At 40.1% G+C, this 22,420-nt stretch overlaps 1 protein-coding gene across 3 annotated transcripts in view; it reads right to left on the bottom strand.

The window, feature by feature from the left end:
- GRIN2A (glutamate ionotropic receptor NMDA type subunit 2A) overlaps positions 1-22,420 on the bottom strand; it is a 439,039-nt gene that overhangs the window by 17,829 nt on the left and 398,790 nt on the right. For all 3 annotated transcript variants that reach the window (XM_017533609.2, XM_037740199.1, XM_017533618.2), the window contains one exon: positions 1,452-1,690. In XM_017533609.2, the coding sequence (XP_017389098.1) occupies positions 1,452-1,690 (239 nt within the window). The remainder of the gene's footprint in view (positions 1-1,451; positions 1,691-22,420) is intronic.

Genomic DNA, 22,420 nt, shown 5'->3' with positions numbered 1-22,420 from the left:
TCCTGAGTAGCTGGGACTACAGGCATGTGCCACCATGCCCAGCTAATTTTTTGTATTTTTAGTAGAGATGTGGTTTCACTATGTTGGTCAGGCTGGTCTTGAACTTGTGACCTCAGATGATCACCCCACCCTGGCCTCCCAAAGTGCTGAAATTATAAGTGTGAGCCATGGTGCCTGGCCTGTGATAGTTTATTATGTGAGTTGCATGTACATATATGTTCATAGTATGAACTGTATCAAATCTCTTGCATTGCTTATATGTGATGTTTGTTGCTTGAGGAAGAGTGCTGGCCTTGGCTGGTGCCATACTATCTGGATTAAAGTCCTGGCTCCACTTTATTGACTGGGCAGCCTAGGGTAACTCTCTTAACCTCATACCTTTAAGTTTTGCCACTTATAATCTGGAACAAATAACAGCACATAACTCATAGATCTGGTTATAGATTAAATGAGATGAATATAAAGTCCTTATATTGTGCCTGGTACTTGTAAATGCTGAATAAATATAAGCATTTTTATGATCATTACCATTATTGATGACTTACGTTACATGTACCTTGATGGCAGTATACACAGGACATATTGTGCTGCACAAAAAGGGGTTTTCCGGTATTGCACAGGAGCTCAGAATAGCATGTGTATTCTGTGCTGTGGTTTATATTGGGTTGAATGTATACTTTGTTTTCTGCTTGATATGTGTGCATTTTCTTCTGTTACTTTACATCTGTGTTTCATTTCATGTGCTGTTGGATTGCGCATGCTCTTTATGTTTTGTTAGATGTGTATACATATTGCATAGCATTGCAAGTAGATTTTGTTCTGTTGTGCATGTTCTGTTACAATGCATATGCAAATTGTAACATCTTGCATAACAGCATTAGTAGTGCTATACAGCATACCTGGGTGCTAGCGATGGAAGCCCCAGGCTTTCTGTGTCTGGCCCATGTGTTCTTGAAAATTTTTTAAATGGGATTAGTTACTAATATTTAAAAATGGAAAGGTTTCTCATAAAAACAGATGACAATTTCTCTTTTTAAAAAACCAGAAGAACTGATAATATTGACCCTACATTCCCATAAGACAATACTCAACAGAAGTTGACGATGGCTGTCCCCTATAGGTGAGGTAAACATTATACAATTGGCCACAGTCCTCAGTATTCCCTATCATTCTCTCACTTTGTTGCCAAGGTTTAGCTGCTGTTTCACCCCATTCTTGCTATTTTTCTCATGCTTAGCCTGCTGTACCCACTCCCATTTCCTTTCTGCCTTCCATAGTCATCTAGGTTTGCAACCCCTGGCTTATGAATGTACAAAATCTGGATGCTCTTTTGACAAGCCCAAGAAGGGCTAGTAAGGAGAGGATATGCAGACCCCACTGAGACGTCAAGAACCCATGTGCTTTTCTAAGTCTGCTTGCGGAGCAAGGAAGTAGCTGCCAGGGATACTGACCCTACTGATGGAGAAGAGCAACCCAGGCCGGTCGGAGCACACGCCTGTGAAACAGAAGCGCAGCTTCCAGTAGAAGAGGTGCTCCCAGATGAAGGTGATGAGGCTAAGGGCCATGGCCGCGGCCAGCATGTAGAACACGCCCGCCATGTTGTCAATGTCCAGCTGGCTGCTCATCACCTCGTTCTTCTCATTGTGGCAGATCCCTGTGAGCCACAGGGTCTCCAGCTCCTCCATCTCACCTGGAAAAAAAACACAACATTCACAGGCAGTGAGGATAAGAACATGCACTCTGGGGCAGATGCTTCTGGGTTTGGAACAGACGATGTGCAACTCACAGCTATGTAACCTTAAGGCAAGTTTCTGAGCTTGCTGGGTCTCCATTTGCCCACTTCTTGAATGAAGATAATAATAATTACAAAGCCTACCTAATATTGTCGTGGTGAGGGTGAAATTTATATATATTAGCCTATACAATATTGTTGCAGTGAGGATGAAATTTATACATTTAATCTATCTATCTAGAGAGAATAGAGCAAACTTTTTCTCTATAAACATATTTATATATTATATACATGTATAATATATATAACTTAGCACAGTTCCTGGTTTTGTGTTTTGGAGTTTTGCCTTTTTTTTTGGGGGGGGTCATTACTATGTTTTTCTCACCTGGCTTTTTTTCTCCCACCCCTACCCCCAACACCCACCCAAGCTTGGAACAAGGCATGGTAATAAAAGGGCAACATGTAACAGTAAAAAGACTTCATTGCAATTGTGACTTGATCATCCTTGATCATCTGCTTGCTGCATAACCTCAGAGCTACAGTTACCCTATCTGTGGAACAGGCATAATTAATAATAGGACATACTTCCTAGAGTTGCCATGAGGATCGAATGAGATCAGAAGGTGTCAAATCCCTATAGGACCCAGATCATAATAAGTTTTCATAAGGAGTATCTATTGCTACTATTTATTTTTGTGAAGAAAATGCCTAACACAGTGCCCGGCATATGGCGATCCTCAAATATATTTGTTTATTTTTTTCTCTCTCTTTAGAACATTCAGGATTATTCAGGAAAGTAACACATGACTTGTACACTTAGGGGACAAAAGTTTAATTGAAAAGATATATCCAGCTGGTTCTGAATAGCCCCTTGCAAACTAAACTATCCCCATCGGCCAACTTCAGGAGGCAATTAAAGAACCAGGTGGGTTTTTTCCAATGGGGGTGTGTGGGGGGAAACAGTAGGCATGCTTAGAATTATTCTTTCTCTCTTTTATGTGAATTTTATCCATTGCCATTTAGAGGAAAACTCTCTGATCTAAACGTCTAGCAATTACACAAACTGTCTAGCAATTCACTAAACTATGGCACTTAGACTAAGAGTCAGCCTTTAAAAATGATCTTTCAAGGACAGTAAAAATCAAGGAAGATACATACAATGTTAAATGAAAAGTATGACTATATCTTATATGTGTACGTATACACATTATCTCTAAGATGTAATGGGGGCATGCAGAGGAAAATTAAGAAAATAAATGTTTATATCAATTCTTTTTGAAAAAGTCAATCATAATGATTGATTTAATAAGGGTCTTTTTTGAGTTAGGTGAAATTATCATGTATTGTTTTTGGTTTGTTTTCACTCTTGGGTGATATGGCTAAATATAAAAATCAAAGTTGACAATTATTTTTTCTTGACCTTTTCAGAATGTTAAATTTTCTTCTGATCTGGATGGCAGTTGTTGAAAAGTTGATTGATCTATGCAATCTACATTTTCTCTCTAGTTGCTTTTGAGAACTTCACTTTATCTTTGGTGTGAAATCTAAGTGTGGGTTTGTTTTATTTGTTCTGCTCTGGACTCAGTATGATTCTTCAATCTGAATACTTACAACTTTAATTCTGGCAAAAACTTACCTACTATGATGTTGAATATTACTTCTCCCTGTCGTATCTTTTTAAAAAAGTTAATAGATTTTTTTAACAGTGGTTTTATAGTTACAGAAAAACTGAACAGAAAGTATAGAGAGTTTCCATATACTACCTCTCCCCACCCTCTTCGGTTTTCCCTATTAACATCTTACATTGGTGTGGTACAGTTTTTACAATTCATTTGGGTAAATACCTAGGAGCATTATTACTACATTATACACTAAGTCTGTGTTTTAGCTTTGTAGTCAACTGCCAAACTTTCTTCCAAAGTGGCTGTGTACCATTTTGCACTCCCATCAACAATGAATGAGAGAGTTCCTCTTGTTCCACGCCCTTACCACCATTGATTATCATTGTCAGTGTTAGTGTTTGGGATGTTAGCCACTCTCAGAGGGGTGTAGTGCTAGCTCATTATTTTAATTTGCAATTCCCTAATGGCATATAATAGTCCTATCTCTTTTTTTCCCCTGAAAACTTTAATATACTGTGGACCTTTTCATTCTATCCTCTTGGTTATTCACCTTGTTTTAATATTTTGCATTTTTTTCTCTCTGTGCTGCATGTGGGTGATTTCCAGTAGATATATTTTCCCATTAATTTGTTCTTTGGTTAGTAATATTTATGTTTTAATTTTAACCTATTTATTTTAATTGTGATCTTCATTTGGTTCTTTTATAGTTCTGCCTGTTCTTTTTATCATAGTATCCCAGACTTTCATCATGATTTTTAAAACTTTTATATATTTAATAATTTTAAACCTATAGTTTTTCAGATTATTCCCCCCTGCTCCTCCTCCTGCCTTAATTCTTGGAATTCTCATTCCTCTGTTTGTCGTGTGTTCTGACTCTCATGGTGGGTTACTTCCTTGTGACGTCTATAATTTTTGACCATGAGGTAAACTTCTGCAGAATTATTTTCCCTTTAAGCCCCATGGGACTCCAAGAACACTAGGCTATAGAAACATCACTATAGAGAGCTTCTGGGTTTGCTTCTGCCATGGTTCCAGGAGTTTTCAATGCATGAATTTTTGTATGGAAAAATTTTACTTTGATTACTACACTATTTAAGTAGCATACATTTGAACTCACATACTTGTTTGGGCTTTAATTTCTTACTGAAAGCTTCAAACAGAGGGTAAACCTCCTTGCATTTTCTTCACTTTGATGGACAGAGATTTTCCTAGTTTTGTTTTTACAGACTTAGTGATTCATTAAAAGTCTCAAATGTATTAATCAGAAAAAAAGCACACATGTTAATGAGATTTTTTTAAAAATAGGAAATCCATCCCCTTTTAAGTTCCTCACTCACAAAAATGGGTGCTGATCAATCAGTTATGTAGGTAAAGGGATGGGAAGAGGGCATCTTGATTCAATTCCTTTCCTTCCAACAGCCTCCCATGCTTTCACACAGTCACAAAGTCATGTGAGACTTTGAAATAGTATCTCATTGTCCATCAACACTATCGAAAACTCATCCAAATTTCTCTGCCCACCATGTACCTCAGACCTGCAGGACTGCTTCCTCTTCTCACAAAACACCAATGCCATCCCTTTCAAGATACAATGTAGTGTTGACTTCCCCCTTCCTTTAGAGGTCTTTTGTTTTGTTGAGATGGGGTCTCACTCTAGTAGCCCAGGCTGGAGTGCAGTGGTGCGATCATAACTCACTGTAGCCACAACTTCCTGGGCTCAGGTGATCCTCCCATCTCCACCTCCCAAATAGCTGGGACAACAGGCACATGCCACCATGCCGTGCTAATTTTTTGTATTTTTAGTAGAGATGAGGTTTTACCATCTTGCCCAGGCTGATCTCAAATTCATGGCACAAGCGATCCACCCACCTCAGCCTTCCAAAGTGCTAGGATTATAGGCATGAGCCACCGTGTCCAGACCCTTTGGGGTTTGTGAGGACACAAAAATGGGTCTTCTCACTATGACTCATCAGATTCCCAGAACATCTTCCTTTTGGTGTTGCCCCAAAGAAAGCCAGGTTTGTAAGCCTGTAAGGAGGGCAGTCTGATACAAGAAACATCATCTTGATTCTTATCAGGATGTGAATAAAAAGATTTCCTTCTGCCCTTTGCCCAGACAATACCTCTTTTTAGAGGAAGTCAACATGGTAAAGCAGGCCCTGATTTCAAAAAAGAGCAAATACACATTTCTCATTACCAATTACAGCCCGTTCCAATCATTTTCAAATTAATCATTTCCTGCCTTGTGGCCCTCTTTGTCTAGTGTACTGAACTGTAGTTCAAATACTTTCTAATTTCATTTTTCATTTACTCAAGTATATTGTAATCTCCTGGAGGGAGATCAGGGACCATGTTTTATGGTTTTGATATTTTTCATGGCCTGCAGCATGTAGTGAGCATTGAATCCATATTTTCTGTTTCTGTTTCTTTTCTTATATCCCCAGGCTTGAATTGGGCAGCATTGCAGAAGTGTTCAAATATGTTTAGTGAGTTATTCTACAATATAAATAGAAAAAATACAAAGCAAAGGGGAGCTTGCAGTGGGCTTAAGAGTAAAAGGCTGTGAAATGTGCAACCTTTAGGAAGGGTAAAGCATCAAATGTCATTTTTCCAAGTAGTGGCTCTATGATATTCATTCTGCTGTCAGTTTCTCCTATTAAAAAGAGGCTGTGATCTTTGTCAGTGTGATCTTGTGAACCAGAGCAGGTAAATGGGACAATTAAATCTCTTTCCTGAAGCAGACTCATTATTGCTGGGAAGACACAAGCTAAATGCTCTCCTGGGAACAGATGGAGCCTGGGAGGTTTTAGGGTTGCAGTCAAACCACATTGCTTTTGTCTCGCCACTGGAGAGGACTGGTCCCCACGTAATGCTCAAAGCCCACCTCCTCCAATGACAGTAAGCTCATGCACATTTGCAGAACTTTTTGTGCCTATGGAAACTTGCACCTGTTCTTATAACTGTCTTCAGTGGAGATATTTCTAGCCACAAGTATCTCTGCCAATCTTTTAGTTCTGCACTATCCTGAGGAAAGCTGTAAGTTCAGTACAAGGAGCAAGGTGTCAAGGTCACTCCTTTCCTAATGCTGGCAACATTAAAAGACAAGAGCAATAGAGTTTCAGGAGTCAACTGTCAGAGAGATGCAGAATCTAAAAGGGAACAGGCAAGGATAATTAAGGCAGTGTTGTGTGTGTCTCTAGCTTGCTTCCATTGGCTGCTTGGGTGAGGCTGTAAGAAGGTTGGTTAGATGGCTGGGCGCAGTGGATCAGGCCTGTAGTCCCAGCACTTTGGGAGGTTGAGGTGGGTGGATCACAAGGCCAGGAGTTCAAGACTAGCCTGGCCAAGATGGTGAAACTGTATCCCTACTAAAAATATAAAAATTAGCTGGGCATGGTGGCAGATGCCTGTAATCTCAGCTACTTGGGAGGCTGAGGCAGAGAATTGCTTGAACCCAAGAGTTGGAGGTTGCAGTGAGCTGAGATTCTTCCACTGCACTCCAGCCTGGGTAACAGAGCCAGATTCCATCTCAAAAAAAAAAAAAAAAAAAAAAAGGAAAGGAAAAAGAAGGCTGGTTAGACAAAAGGTACAGACAGGATGAAGACACTGCAGATGTTTCTCCCATTATCCATCCACCCACTAACAAAGTAGAAGCCATGGGTTTTATATTTGCAAAAAGGAATAAATAAAAACTCAACTGGACACTGTCCAGCAAATTACAATAAAGAATGTTTCAGGTAGAAGACACTAGAATGAGGTGTGAAGGGAAGCACCCTTTCCTGAAGATTTTAGAGAGCATGTCCAATCATCTGGTAAGGTCTACACAGTACCAGAGGTATTATTACAGTCAATATCTGAGTCAGACGGCCTGCATTAGACTCTTGCCTTCCAATGTACTGGCTCTTTGATCATAGTCCAGATACTCTACTTAATCTAACCAACTACTCATCCATTCATGTATCTATTTTTCTATTTCACAAAACTACATAAAATAGACTGTGCTTCAGGTACTATTTTAAAAAAATTAACTCATGTAACCTTAATGTTGTTGATCTATTTTACAGATGAGGGCATGCAGAGAGGTTAAGGAACTTGCTCAATCTCTCTAAGCTTCAGTTTTAACATCTAGCAAATGGGAGTTTCCTTAGAGTTAAATGATGTTACATACACAGTGCCTGGCACACACTAATTACAAAATAAGTATTTCTGTAGGTATTATTTTTGCCTGAAATCAGAGAAGCTGGGTGGTGGGATGGACCACACAACTCTCCCTGTGCCCTTCTAACTCATGCTGTCTATAAGCTGGAGGTTGCAGTGAGCAAGTCCAGGGAGAAGTTTCAGCTCTCCATGGAGACTCTGCTATATACAAAATAAAAGAAATCAGTTCTTTATCTGCCGTAAGACTCATTCTCAGCACTTCCAGAGGACCTGCAGTTTTTGGGAAAGGATTTCACAGCAAGCAATGTGACCAGCATTCAAAATTCCCAAGTACTTCTCTCCTGAGATCAGTTGTGAAAAATCCATTTTGAACCTGTACCATTTAGGCTTTGTCCAAAATTTGCTGAAACACATCTTCTAAAATCAGCTTCCACAGGCACACATCTCCATATTTTTTTTCTTGGTTTCTTGCCAAAGCGCCTGACCCAAGGCAGTGATGGTATGAAAAGGGAGAGTATGTGGTTCTGAGAAGCTGAGTTCAACATTCTGGTCAAGGAATATTGTTGCTTTTTGCTTTTCTAAGGACTTCATTTGTTTTTTCTTTACTCATTCATTCACTCATTGAAAAGAGCATATTTCTAAAGCACTTAACATGTGGTGATCATCTTTGTATTTTCATATAGAGACGAATTACAGATAGTCTCTGGCCTCTAAGAGCTCAGTCCTGTGGGAGAGATAGTCATGAAAACCAGTAGTTATGGCAAAATGAGAAGATTGCATTTGCATAGGGCTGGAGGCAGAAAGAAACAGGGACTGTTTTGAGATCAGAGAGCAGTTCAGGATTTCTGGGAAGGAAGAAGGGATCAAAGGAGAAGCCCGAAGAGTAGAAGCCAGAATGCAAAGAACTGAGCTTTCATGCTAAGAAGTCTTGGGTACCCAGGAAACAGTAAGGCTGTCAGGTGTGCATCTGTAGTGAACACCCAGGTCTTTTCTTAGTGGACCCAAGATTTTCAGTTGTTGCTCATGTTTCTCCAGTCATGGCCTCCTGATTGGAAATCCAGTGTCTCCTCACATACAATAGAAGGTAAGCTGTGATGAGTGAGTGTGACATGGTCTCATTCAAATTGCAAATCTGTACAATGGTGCTACCATGTGGAGGAAGGTCACTAGTCAACACTATCCTGGTGACATAGTCACTATGAGGATCCTGACCTGATTTCAAAGTCATGCAGAACATGCAGCATAAGGTTTCCTATTCTGAGGTTATGTAGTGACTGGGAGAAATCCACTTGCAAGAAACCACAGGCAAAAATTCATTGTAAACTGTCATCAATATCATAATCACCCATTACAATCTACTCTGGATATACCAGCTGTATGGTACTGTGTTGAAATCTTGGCAATAGCTATCTTTGGCATATAGCTCAAAGGACTCGACCTCCAGGAAGTCTTCCCTGAATGCACAGCAATGTAAATATGAAGTCATGGTTTCTCCTACCATAATATCCTGGATATATAATTTTTTTTGGCATAGAATTTGTCACACTGGAATGTAACTGTCACTGGGAGGTGAGTTTATTCAGGGCAGCTATCTTGTCTTAGTCTCCTTGTAGCCCAATCTGGCACAGGTCTTGGCACATTGCACCAACTATGGATAACACAAGGCTTCCGTCTCCTTAAGTAGTTTGTGATCCACAGATCTGAGGATTGCTGAAAGCCAAAGAAAGGAAGAAATTTGAGAAGTCCCAGGCAAAGGGGTGAGGAATAGATTCTAAACCCCAGAAATCAAGGCTGGCTCTTGGGCAAGTATGTTCCAATCAAAGATCACAGCAATAGAGCCTGGTGGTTTCCCACAGGGAACAGACTTCCATCTATAGCTGAAAGACGTCAGAAGGTTGTTGCTGCTGATCTCATTAGGGTTTGCTGTGAACACCAAGAGGGGAACTGACCCCATTTCAATACTGTTTCATGTCTTGCCCAGGGGTTGGGTACTTTGGGTTTCTCAGAAGCCTGATTGGAATTGGAAATGGCAAAGGAACAACTTTCTTTATGGGAAATCTAGGGCACAGATTCATTGGCAGGCTCGTATTCTCAATGATAAAAGACTCGGTCATTGTGAGTTCTAAACTGTGGTCCTGTAATTGAGGATGGGGTGAGGGACACAGTATTGTCCTCTCCTTGCCCAGGTTGTCTTGTAGATGAAAGGAAGTTGAGTATCAGATTTGGGGACGTGGTCTCTAACCTTGGAGCAGAGTAAGATCAGCTAGACCATCTGAGCTTTGACCTTGAAGGCCTAGCTTCATTAATCCCACAGTCTTGACTCAAAGCCATGTGAGGCACATCCACTCTCCCAGATGCAGCAATGAGAAACTCATTCCTTTCTCTCTTCCCTGTGGCGACCCAACATCCATATCTTTTTAAAGACAAATTTAAAAACTCTTAAAAGGTTACAAAAAAAAAAAAAAAGAAAGCCCCAATAAATCTCACAAATAAGAAAAAAATGAACTAGAGAAAAATAAGACCCAAGTAACCTTAGGTTCGGTAACAATATTCTAGAGCCTATGACCTCTGTCCTCATGATCTCAGAGGATCACTGAATGATTTGCTGAAGAGAAAAAATACTTTTGATGGTGGTGGTGATAGGAAATAGTACCACCAGATTCTGGACACAAATAGATTGAATTTGGGAGATAAATATTCCTTATTTAAATGTCAGAATATTCCATTTCTGTATAATGCTGAGAAGTCACAAAACCAAAATAAAAATAGGGCTAGGCTTAAATGTATCCAGTTAGATGCAGGGACAGGCTGTCTTTGGCATAAATGTTTCACCGCCACCTTCCAACTGAGGTTTCTGCTCCATGGATAGAACTTGAGTATGTAAAGTTCATTGCTACCTGTCACATTGTAGGGTTTCACAGACTACGTGATTAGCTGCACAAGTTGGATGGAGTCGGGGGATTTTATGCACACAGGTTCTCAATCATAAAATCCCCCAAATCCGGCCAGGCACAGTGGCTCACACCTGTAATCCTAGCACTTTGGGAGGCTGAGGCAGGGGAATCACCTGAGGTCAGGAGTTCAAGGCCAGCCTTGCCAACACGGTGAAACTCTGTCTCTACTAAAAATACAGAAAATTAGCTGGGCATGGTAGTGGGCACCTGTAATAGCTGCTATTCAGGAGGCTGAGGCAGGAGAATCGCTTGAACTGGGGAGGTGGAGGTTGCAGTGAGCCGAGATTGCACCATTGCACTCTAGCCTGGGCAAAAAGAGCAAAACTCTGTCTCAAAAAAAAAAAAAAAAACCCAATTACAACTTGTGGAGCTTCCCAACCAGGGTCCCTTTCAGAAGAAAAATTTGAAAGAGGGTTGGACAACAGAGGATTGGACAACTCTATCACACAACAAACAATGCACATGGTCACAGTTTTCCATTACTGGATGAAGTTAGAGATATATAATTCTTTGATGGAAGATGGCCGAAACCTTGTAGGATTCCAGGACATCTTATTATATGCCAAGCACTTCTGGAATCTGCTTATCCAATTTGCCTCACACAAATAAAGATGTCAAGCTGACATGGCTTAAAAGGCCCATGCACCTGTGAGCACAATTGCATTCGTAGTAACTTTTTGCCTTTGCACATCTTCTCAATCCATAGTCCTCAAAACCTGATGACTTATCATGTGAAGGGTATAAGAACTTTTTAATATCACAAAGGGGTTCTTGTGTTTTAAACATATATGGATTTAAGAAAAAGAGGATAGCAATAACTTCAGATCCTGTGCTGTTTTGAGAGCCCGACTAAACTGGGCTTCCTGTAAACAGCAGCTAACAACGCTGCCCTAATGGTCAATGAGGGGAGGTAAATCTGGGTGTTGACATGTGCCTTTACAGGATGCTTCTGTTGCCTGGTGGACGACCTCACGCCTAGTTGTCTGACCTCTGACCAGGGGATCTCTCCCAGGAGGAACTTGTTTATACCTGCAGATGCCCTTGCAGCTCTTGTCTGATCTATGCCCAGTTTATGTCTGCCTGATCATCACTCTGGCATGGGAAGACCAACCTTGTGTTCTCCTCAAGGGAAACTCCAGTCTGTGGTAGTTCCTAGTTCTTCAAATGACAGATACAAATTCAATATACCACCATATTGAAAATAAGCTCATAGATTTATTACTTACACATCCTGGGCAGGGAAGGTGCAATGAATCAAGAGGACAGTTTTGTGCTCCTGGGTCACACAAGGCAAGTATGAATAGTCAGGCAAAGAAAGAGAGAATGTGGCAACTAGGGATACTTAAAAGGGAATAGGGTGTGGGTCGCTTTAAGTCTTCAGGCAAATGCCTGAATGATTCATTTAAAGGAAGCAGTGGAAAAGCATGGAGACTGGTCTCCCAGGTGGGGGAGATACTTCTAAGTTCTTATCTCTGGCCAGGGACTTGAGCCATGTGGGTATGATGCTTCACTTGTAACCCCAAGATAACCTGTGCTGTGTTGCTCAGTTCCACATGCCAAGAAATAGTTCCTTCCTTTCAGCAAGTAAAATAATCTCACTGCTTTTCAGGTTCTTTTTTATTGAAGTGTTGTCAACAAGCTGCCTGAAGCTGTAAAATCCAGAAGCAAAATGGATCACTTCCATTTGATCTGTATTTCCCATTGCTTAGTAAATGCAAGGAGCTTAGTGGGCACCGGAGACTTAGCTGTGGAATGAAAAGAGGAGAGAGTGGAAAGGAAAGAAAAGGGGACAGGGAAGAGAAGGAGAAGAAAGAAGAAGGGATATGGAGAAGGACAGAGTGAGAAATAAACCCTATTACAGATAGGACCCTGTATCAGCTGTCTGAGCCATCCATAACTAATGCAGAAGGAAGGCTGTTTTTCTTTCCATAGAGGGTAGCAGGCATGGTGTGCAGGGCCAGGTTACAACTTAAGAGAGCTCTCAGCTCTCTCTTTGATAACATCCTCTCCCTCCCCAGGTATGGAAGTGCTCCTCTGACCTCCTCTCCCTTATCCCAAGTCTAAAGCACCAGACAGGGTGAGACAGTGGCCAGGGATGAGTGGAAGAGCACATGGGGTAGGAGAGAATCTAGATATCAATTCTAAATCAGGAAAGTAAGTGGGGCAGACTCCGTAGTCCTCTGCCCCCTTTCTACTGATGTTAAATCTGAGGTCAGGTTACATGAACCAAGGTCACAAAATAAGGCAACGTTGATGTTAGGGAAAGAATCTTGATCTCTAAATGATTGGTTATGATCATACAGCAACAGCCAACCACACAACCGTTGATGAAGACACCTAGAGTTCAGTTGCACAAGCCAGCTTTACCTCTCACTGAAGGTAGAAAAGGAGCACTTGGAAATTGGTGGGGTCACATGCACTGCTGACAGGAATGTAAATTAGTTTACATCTTCTGAACATGGGTTGAAATTATCTACTAAAACCTGAGCATACGCACTCTATTACCCAGCAATTTCATTCCTAGGTATATTTCCAAACCAGTAAGTGCCTTTGTGCAGAAAAAAAGGGACAAAAATATCCAAAGCAGACAAAAACAAAAAGTGATATAAATGCCCATTAACAGCAAAATGGATAAATAAATTTATATGATGAAATACCACTCAGCAATGAAAAATGTGATGAGTTGCGGTTACATGCAGTAATATGTATTAATGTCATAACACACATAAATGAATATATATTGTATGATTCCACCATTTATTTGAGGATCAAAAGAAGGCAAAACTAACCCATGGTCATGGAGGACAGAATATTGATTACTTTTGGGGGAAATATTGGCTGGCAGGGGCCATGAAGAACCTTTCTGGGATACTGGTCACATTTTATAACTCAATTTGGGTGGCAGCTGCACAGCTGTATAAAATTTAACTAGACATTGGGCTTTGTATAATATAATGAATGTATGCCACAGTTTATAGAAGGTAACAAATGGAAAACAACAGCGAGTGGCATAGTACAGGTATAAGTGTTCTTTTACTTTGGGGGTTAAGTGAGGTAAAAATGAGGAAAGTTGAAGAAAACAGACTTTCTAAACCAAAGAAAAAAAATTAAAACTTTTTTTAAAGTGTGAAATTTCTTTACAAAAAGAGAAAATTTCTTTAAGGATAAGGAGATATGAGTCAGTCATGTTTAGTTAAATTCTTCCAATTGTTGGAATTGTTTCAGAAAAACATGTCTTACTTTTATCATTTAAGCCACAGGTCAGTAATCTTTTTTTTTTTTTTTTTTTGGTAAAGGGTCAATTAGTAAGTATTTTCAGCACTACAGGCCATATGGTTTCTATTACAGCTACTCAACTCTACCTTTGTAGCACAAAAACAGCCATAGACAATACATAATACAAGAATAAGTATGGTTGTGTTCCAATAAAACTTTATTTATAAAAAACAGGTAATGGACCAAGTGGACCATAGTTCGTAGAATTCTGATTTAACCAATCAAAACATGAAACATGAAATAACTTTTTATATTTATGTAAAAGAGATATCATGTTATAACTTTTAAAATAGCAAAAAGAACCATAATGCCTAATGCTGCTAGATTGTGGTAAATTGACCCACTATTACTAGTACTTTAGATGGAAACAAAACTTTTTTTTTCTTTGAGACAGGGTCTTATTCTGTTACCTGTGCTGAAGTGCAGTGGAAGGAACACCACTCTCTGCAGCCTCGACCTCCCAAGCTCAAGTGATCCTCCCACCTCAGTCTCCAAGGTAGCTGGGACCACAGGTGCATGCCACTATGCCCAGATAATGTTTTTATTTTTTGTAGAGATGAGGTCTCACCATGTTGCCCAGGCTGGTATTGAACTCCTGGGCTCAAGCAATCCCCCCACCTTTGCCTCCCAAAATTGCTGGGATTACAGCTAAGAGTCACTGTACCCAAAGGAAATAAACCTTTTGGGCATCAATATGACACTATATTTCAAGACTCCTAGAAATCTTTAGAACAATTGACCCTTTAAAAGCTTATTGCAAATAGTTCAAAAGAAAACAGGCATGAAGATATTTCCTCCGTCCTTATCTATACTAGCAAAATACCAAAATGTTTAGCATTTGGAAAATAGTGTAATGATTTCTGATTTAATAACGATGATGATACTTTTATGCAAACAATTAAAATAATTGTGAAAGCAGATAATGTATTTACATAAGAACGTTTAAAACATAATAATAAATGAAAATCATAGAATATAAAAGTGTATATAACTAATAATTATAATTATTTAAAGAAATGTGTCTGCAAGTAACAGGGATCAGAAGATAATATATAAATTAAAAACAATTATGTTAAGGTAGTAGATTGGGGTGATTATATGTACAGTCAGCCCTTTCTGTATTTGTGAATTCACATGATCACAGATTGGAAATATTTGGGGGAAAAATGGTGTCTGTGACAAACCCTATACAGACTTATTTTTCTTGTCATTGTTTCCTAAACCATTTAGTAAATTAGAGATAAGTTAAAATATAAGAAAAGATGTACATAGATTATATTCAAATACTACACTGTTTTTTATCAGGAACTTGAACATCCTCAGATTTTGGTATATGTAGGAGGCCCTCAAACCAATCCTTCACAATACTTAGGGACAACTGTATATATAATATATTGCCTTTCCAAATGAAAGTGTTTAAAAAATATAGACTGAGAGGGATTTGGGGCCACTGTTTATCCATCCCATAAATCTTGCACGAGCCTATGTGACATCAATGTTTGACTTACCAGCAAGCCATTCATTATGTCTTATTTCCACTTTGATGATTCTCTTGACATTTGACTTTCCCTGGTTTGAGCAATTCACTGCTTGTCAGGCATGGGCCTGGCAGGCTGACCTTGTACTAATCCTGGTGTTGGACTGATAACAGACACAGAGATTCTGAATCTCAACAGGTCTGTTAGGGAATTCACTGCAAATTTATGCAGATGAAATCCCCTGGAGTTTTAACACTGAGGAAGAGTCAATGGCTCTCCAGGATATTTATAGATTTCATCTGTTTTTTAAGTACTGTTCCATTATTATTCCAAATATGTCTCTAGTTAAAATTAGGAGGGAAATAAACAAGTCTAATTTGTATGGTACCATGTGGTCACAGGCCAAAGGAGAGGCAGTTAAGTACTTTATTGCTAATCTATGCTTAGAATTGACATATTTCTTCTTTGAAAACGTTGCATTTCTGAATAAATGGTTTTCCCTAGACACAGTTTTTAGGTTATAGGAGAGTAAAAGTGACTTAGCTGTTGAGGCATCAAAATGGTTAATTATCACCCACTTCTGATGTCTATATCATCAGAATGAATTATCTTTGTGTATACATAAGGTTTATGTGCATGCAAAAGTCATCCACATATATGGGAGTAATAATAAAATCCATATAAAAAATTAGACTCAATCAATTGTCTTTAGCTGCACTTTCCCTGTAGTTCCAAATGAGACCCGATCTACATGCATAAAGAATCTGTAGAGCCATCATGTCCAAATCTAGTTTCAGATCGAATTTAATCGGTAGAAGTGTTGGCTCAGTCTTTGTCTAAATGTGGGGTTTTCAGTTTTGCCTACTTTATTTTTAACACTGTTATTATAGTCAATAAATGAAAATGAAATCTTGGGAAGCAATAAAGGCTTTCATGTCTATTTCAATCCTTCCTGAATGAGGAAGCTTAACGTTAAAGCCTATCTGACTACGTCTTCCATTCATAGCCTACCCTCATATCTCCTGTGTTCTTCATTATGGTTGTTGTGTGGACTGACGCTTAGAAGTGCCAAACCATTTATGCCTCTGGTTTTCACAATCACATAGGTCTCTATGTAAACCCAATTAGGAGCCATGAGAGAAAGAGAATGAATAAAACATAGGGCAAAGATTCAATATCTTAGACTCCAACTGAGTGATTGGATAGACACTGATATTTGTACTCAACATCTGCCAGTCAAAGGATATGATGTTTCTAAATGCTAAATGTTGTTACTTTAAAGAGTGATTCTTAAACTGTATGGATGGAGCTGAAGATCATTATTCTCAGCAAAAGTAAACTAACACAGGAACAGAAAACCAGATATCACATGTTCTCACTTTGAAGTGGGAGCTGAATGATGAGAACACATGGATATATAGAAGGGAGCAACACACACTGCGGCCTACTAGAGGATGGAGGATAGGAGGAGGGAGATGATCAGGAAAAATAAACAATGGGTACTAGGCTTAATACCTGGGTAATGAAATAATCTGTACAACAAACCCCCATGACACAAGTTTACTTATGTAGCAAACCTGCACATGTAACCCTGTGCATCCTGTGTGGTGGCTTATGCCTGTAATCCCAGCACTTTGGGAAGCCAAGGTGGGCAGATCACCTGAGGTCAGGAGTTCAAGACCAGCCAGGTCAACATGGCGAAACCCAGTCTCTACTAAAAATACAAAAATTAGCCGGGCAGTGGTGGGTGTCTGTAATTCCAGCTATTCAGGAGGCTGAGGCAGGAGAATCACTTGAACCCAGGAGGCAGAGGTTGCAGTAAGCCAAGATCATGCCACTGTATTCTAGCATGGGTGACAAGAGTGAAACTCTGCCTCAAAAAAAAAAAAAATTACATGTAAAGGGAGCAAACGGGAGCACATGCCGCTTTAAGAATTTTTACTTAAAAGTTATAAAATATTCTAATATTCTGTACAGATTCAATTTAGAGCACTACATGAAAAGTATAAATTTCAAAAAAAAAAAACCACCTTATTGTGTATTAGAATCATCCAGAAAGTATGCAGAAATACCCCACAGGAGGTGAAAATTAGGTGTCTGTATTTTCAATTGGCTCCGCAAGTGATTCTATTGGATGCAAAAATGTCAAAAGCATCTCCATATGCAAGGGCAATAGAGCAGGAGTGTTTAATCATTTTTATATCCCACCACCTGGAGTTTAAAAGCTGCTCAGTTGTTCTTTGTAGAATCAACGACTAGAAGGGAGAATGAATGAATGAACAAATAGGTGAATAAATGGGAAGGGGGTTGTCAATGGCACCCAGTTCTTCCTAACTTGATTAGAAAGTTAGTAATTTACAGACTAGCCCAGCTCATCCCCAACTGTGATTTCTGCCTTTGAAGTCTCAATTTGATTAAAACACGTTTAGCAAGGAACAATAACTTTCTGAAATTCTGGGGATTATGCAGCTCCGAGAAGCTCTGTGGGGAACAAGCAATTCCAGCAACAAAGAGAGGTCTTTGTGAACCTGGAGAGGTTGCTTTGCAAGCCTGTATCGAGGCCAAACATCTGACTTCTCTTAATTACATTTTGTCCTTGTTTCATTCCTTCTCATCTCTTGCTTCTGGGTCCTTAGTTTTCCCCAAACTGGCAGGGTTGAATAATCTCAAAAATTAGGCTGGGTCTGCTCCCATGGTGCTGGGGCCTGAGGCGTGGACAAATTTCCTTCATCATAAAACAATGGAAGAAAAGTGTACGTCACTTTGTCTCCCACCCTAAACTTCTATCGCCAAATGATTTTGCCCAGTGCCATCTGCAGGGGAATGGTGCTGTTTCATTAGTAAAAGAGAAGAGTGCAGACTCTGGGGTCTGATCTACCTGCATTTAAATCACAGCCTTTCCCCTTTCTGGATGAGAAAACCTGTCTTCCAAGCTGTCTATGAGGGTTTATAGCAGCTAAAGAAGTAATATCATGTAAAGGTTAAAGCAAAGACCATGGAACCCTCCTGCGTAGTTACCAATTGTACCAATCTCAGATCTGCCACTTAGCTGGGTAATTCTGGACACCTTACTTAACTGACCTGTGACTCAGTTTCCTCATATGTAAATAGGGATTAATAATTATAGCTCCATGCCATTTAGTGATTGTGAGAAGCAAATGAAATTAATATAAAGACTAAACTCTGACCATTTTCTTCTCTTGCCCAAAGCCCTATGTAATGGATCTGAAGAGTCACACCCTTCAAACAATATCATGAGAGGGGTTTTATTCCATGCTATATAACATGGCTTACTTTCCAATTTGACTCTGGCAGAACATCACATGACAGATAAAGAAGGAGGTAAAAATATTTTACCCCCAAATACGTTTCTTTGCCATATTTTTAAATGGCTTGCAAAACCATTCTTGTTGAGGAAAATTGCATCTGTAAATATTCTCTACTAACATAACAAGATCTTTCCCCATTCCAGGCCTTCCCAGTCTTGAAGAGATTTTCTGAGAGTCTAGCATCTTTTAGAGGTCTGAATAGAAAACATCTTTTAGAGGTCTGAATAGAAAATATTTCAGGCACATAAGAACCCTGGTCTCCACAACCCCTTCTCTTAACCCAGAAACTCCTTTCTCTTCATTCTAGGCCTTTAGATAATATTTAACTCTTTCAACCAATTGCAAATCAGAGAATCTTTGGACTTTAACTCTACCTTTTACTTGCGCCTTCCCAGCCAGCCCACTTCAAGTGGTCCCACCCTATCAGACTGCACCAATGCATATCTCACATGTATTGATTGACGTCTTTTGCCTCCCTAAAATGTGTAAAACCAGCCTGTAGCCCAACCACCTTGGGCACATGTTCTCATTCTCAGGACCTCCTGGGGTTGGGGGGACACAGCAGTGTCATGGGTAATGGCCCTCACATTGGGCTCAGAGAGATCTCTTCAAATATTTTACAAAGTTTGACTGTTTTTATAGATAAATACATACAAGAACTGAGCACTGAGATTATTTTGTGACATGCAGTTATCCTTGTCATAAGTGTTACTTATTATGATAAATATCTGTAACAATCATGGTAGCTGTTGAACTACTTCCACGTGGAGAAATGAAAAACAGTCTCATCCTCTCAAACGAGGTTTTCAGATGCTCTGCAATTCCTTTCCTTCCATTCTTATTTTGCATTTATCTCTTTAATTGGGCTGAGGCTGCTGGTTGTAATGGATGTTGTTGAGTCATCTCAGGACATGGGGACCTATGTCAGGAAGAACTGCTGGCAGGGAAGCCATCAAAAGGCAGATTAGACATCTCTGAGGCAGAAGTGAGTCACCGGTGGTTTGTGCCTTGTATCAACACACTGGAGCTGAGGAGAAGCAGTGGATGGCTCTGAGACATCTTCAGTTTCATCTGCAACATGGCTAATTCCCTGTTCAATAAAACCAACCTGCTCTGTGGATTCACAGGCTAAACATTGCCTAAACTATCACTTAGCCAACATCTCTAACCTCTCCCACTCCTTCTTTCTTTGCCTCTCTCTCACTTTATTGCTCCCATTTTTTCTATCCCCTCCTTTCTCCCATCTTTCTTTACTTTTTGAATCTGTTCTTTTCTCTTCTATTTTGTTTTTTTTTGAGATGAAACCTTATTCTGTTTTAGCAGGGATGGAGTATTGTCATGTAGCACAGGCTGGTCTCAAACTCCTGACCTCAAGTGATCTGCTTGACTTGGCCTCCCAAAGTGCTGGGATTAGAGCCATAAGACACTATACCTGACCTTCTTTCCTCTTCTTTATCCTTTACCATGTCTTCTTCCTCTTCTTTTTTCCCCTCTAATTTATCCCTCATGTATCTCTGTCCCTTTTTCCTTCCCCACCCTACTTGCCTTTCTTTCTTCCTTTTCTCATTTTAATCTTTTCCCTTCTCTTAGGAGAATTGGACAACTAACTTTAAGTCTTCTTTGCCCTCCCACCCTCCGTTTTTTGAGACAGAGTTTCACTCTTGTCACCCAGGCTGGAATGCAGTGGTGCAATCTTGGCTTACTGCAATCTCCACCGCCTGGGTTCAAGCGATTCTCCTGTCTCAGCCACCTGAGGAGCTGGAATTACAGGCACCCACTACCATGCCTGGCTAATTTTTGTATTTTTAAAAGAGACCAGGGTTCACCATGTTGGCCAGGCTGGTCTTGAACTCCTGACTTCAGGTGATCTACCTGCCTCAGCTTCCCAAAGTGCTGGGATTACAGGTGTGAGCCACAGCACCCAGCCTTCTCTGCCCTTCTTATCTGTTTCCATATAGCCTACACTAGGCACCATCAAACTTGTTCTGTAAAGGGCCAGATAATAAACATTTTGGGCTTAGCAGCCCTTATGGTTTTGGTTGCAGTGACTGGACTCTACATGTGATTGGGTTTCAATAAAACTTTATTTTCAAAACCAGGTAGTAACTGGGATTGTGTCATGGGTTTTGATAAATGCTGAGGGAAACAGTCTCTCTTGGTCACCCTCTTCATCATAAAGCAGCAGAATAAAGCAAAGATTTCAGCCCCATGTTCCTAATTGTTAGGCCCCTGAAGATACAGTCCCTGGCCACTCTCTCCCACATTCTTGATTAAAGAGATTGAATCCCATATTCCAGAATCCTCCCTAGATCTGTTGGACATGGAAGAACCGTGAGTTCTGATTTACATCGCTGACTATTATGTGGGCACATCTGAATTCCTGTCTGAGGTTAGAGAATTTGGAAAACAAATCTTGGTTGGTAAGATATATCTCACACACACACACACACACACACACACACACACACACACACACAGAGAAATAAATGAAGAAGGATGCTTTTGACTGTTTCAATTCTTAGGACTGCAGCAGCAAGTTTAGCAAAAGACACAATAAGAGCTTGATTTAGTTTGGTAAAGGGTCTGGCTAAGACAAAACTTTGCAACGATCACTCCTGGTTGTTGGGGTTTTAGAATTCTCTATTTGTGCTAATGACATTGCAATGAACAAAACCACATCAGTGAAGCACAGCAGAAATCAAGGGTGAAACAACACAGCTTTATTTCACAAGCTCTTCCTTGGGGAAGGGATCAGAGCTGGAGTTTGGAAGAGGTTTGCATGGAAGTAAGTGGGGTCTGTGAACAGGACTGGTTTGTTAAAGAAAGACATCAGCCAAGGGTATGTGCCCAGGAACATTATGGACATGAAACTTGCCTACTGTTCCTCCATTAGTATGCAGTCTTGCTGAAATAAACAAAACACGTGTTTTGGAGTCCACATTGCTACTCTTGTCTTGCCTCTACTGGGCTACAGGGAAGGAGGGGGTCCTGGGAGACAGCACGGCTCATTCTACTGGAGGCTTTTATGAGTTGGACAGGGCTGGTGACCAACATGCCTGGAGATACCCCAACTGTCCTCTATGACTCTTACTCCACCTGCAGAGGTCAAGTCTTTCCAAAAGACACAGAACAAAAGATCATCACTTGTTTTGTGTTCCCTTTGTTTTGTTTTTGATATATAATTTGTCTAGGAGGCTGAAAATCTGGGTTTGAACCCTACCTCTGCACTCCCTCACCATGAATCCTTAGGTGAGGTCACATCCCCTCTCTGGCTTCAGTTTCCCTTTTACTGGACTAAGTAGCAATTTGTGATCCACTACAGCTGTAAAAACCAGGCAATATATAATTCTGTTGGTTATGCCTCATATTGCATATATTACATATATGCATATATATGCCTCATATACACATTACATATATTGCATTAAAGAGCTTAAGTAATACAGGGATATTTGACTATTATAATATACAAATAAGACAGTGGAGGAATTTGCCTCTATCTTATAGTGAATACAGTGTTAAGAGGCTTGGGAAGAATGTTCTATTGGGCAGTGATTCAGTGATTACCTCCTTGCATCTCTCTCTAGAGGTATCTAGTGTCCTTTCTATAGAAAGTGAAGTCCCAGGCTGGGAGTGGTGGCTCATGTCTGTTATCACAGCACTTTGGAAGGCTGAGGCAGGCAGATCATGAGGTCAGGAGTTCAAGATCAGCCTAACCAAGATGGTGAAACCCTGTCTACTAAAAAAATACAAAAAAAATTAGCCAGGTGTGGTGCTGCGCTCCTCCTGTAATCCCAGCTACTTGGGAGGCTGAGGCAGGAGAATTGCTTGAACCCAGAGGCGGAGGTTGCAGTGAGCCGAGAGAGTGTGCCAT

This window comes from Cebus imitator, unplaced genomic scaffold (genome assembly GCF_001604975.1).
Source record: "Cebus imitator isolate Cc_AM_T3 unplaced genomic scaffold, Cebus_imitator-1.0 Scaffold4, whole genome shotgun sequence".
Taxonomy (NCBI): Eukaryota; Metazoa; Chordata; class Mammalia; order Primates; family Cebidae; genus Cebus; species Cebus imitator.
This window is presented reverse-complemented; position numbering and strand designations above follow the sequence as displayed.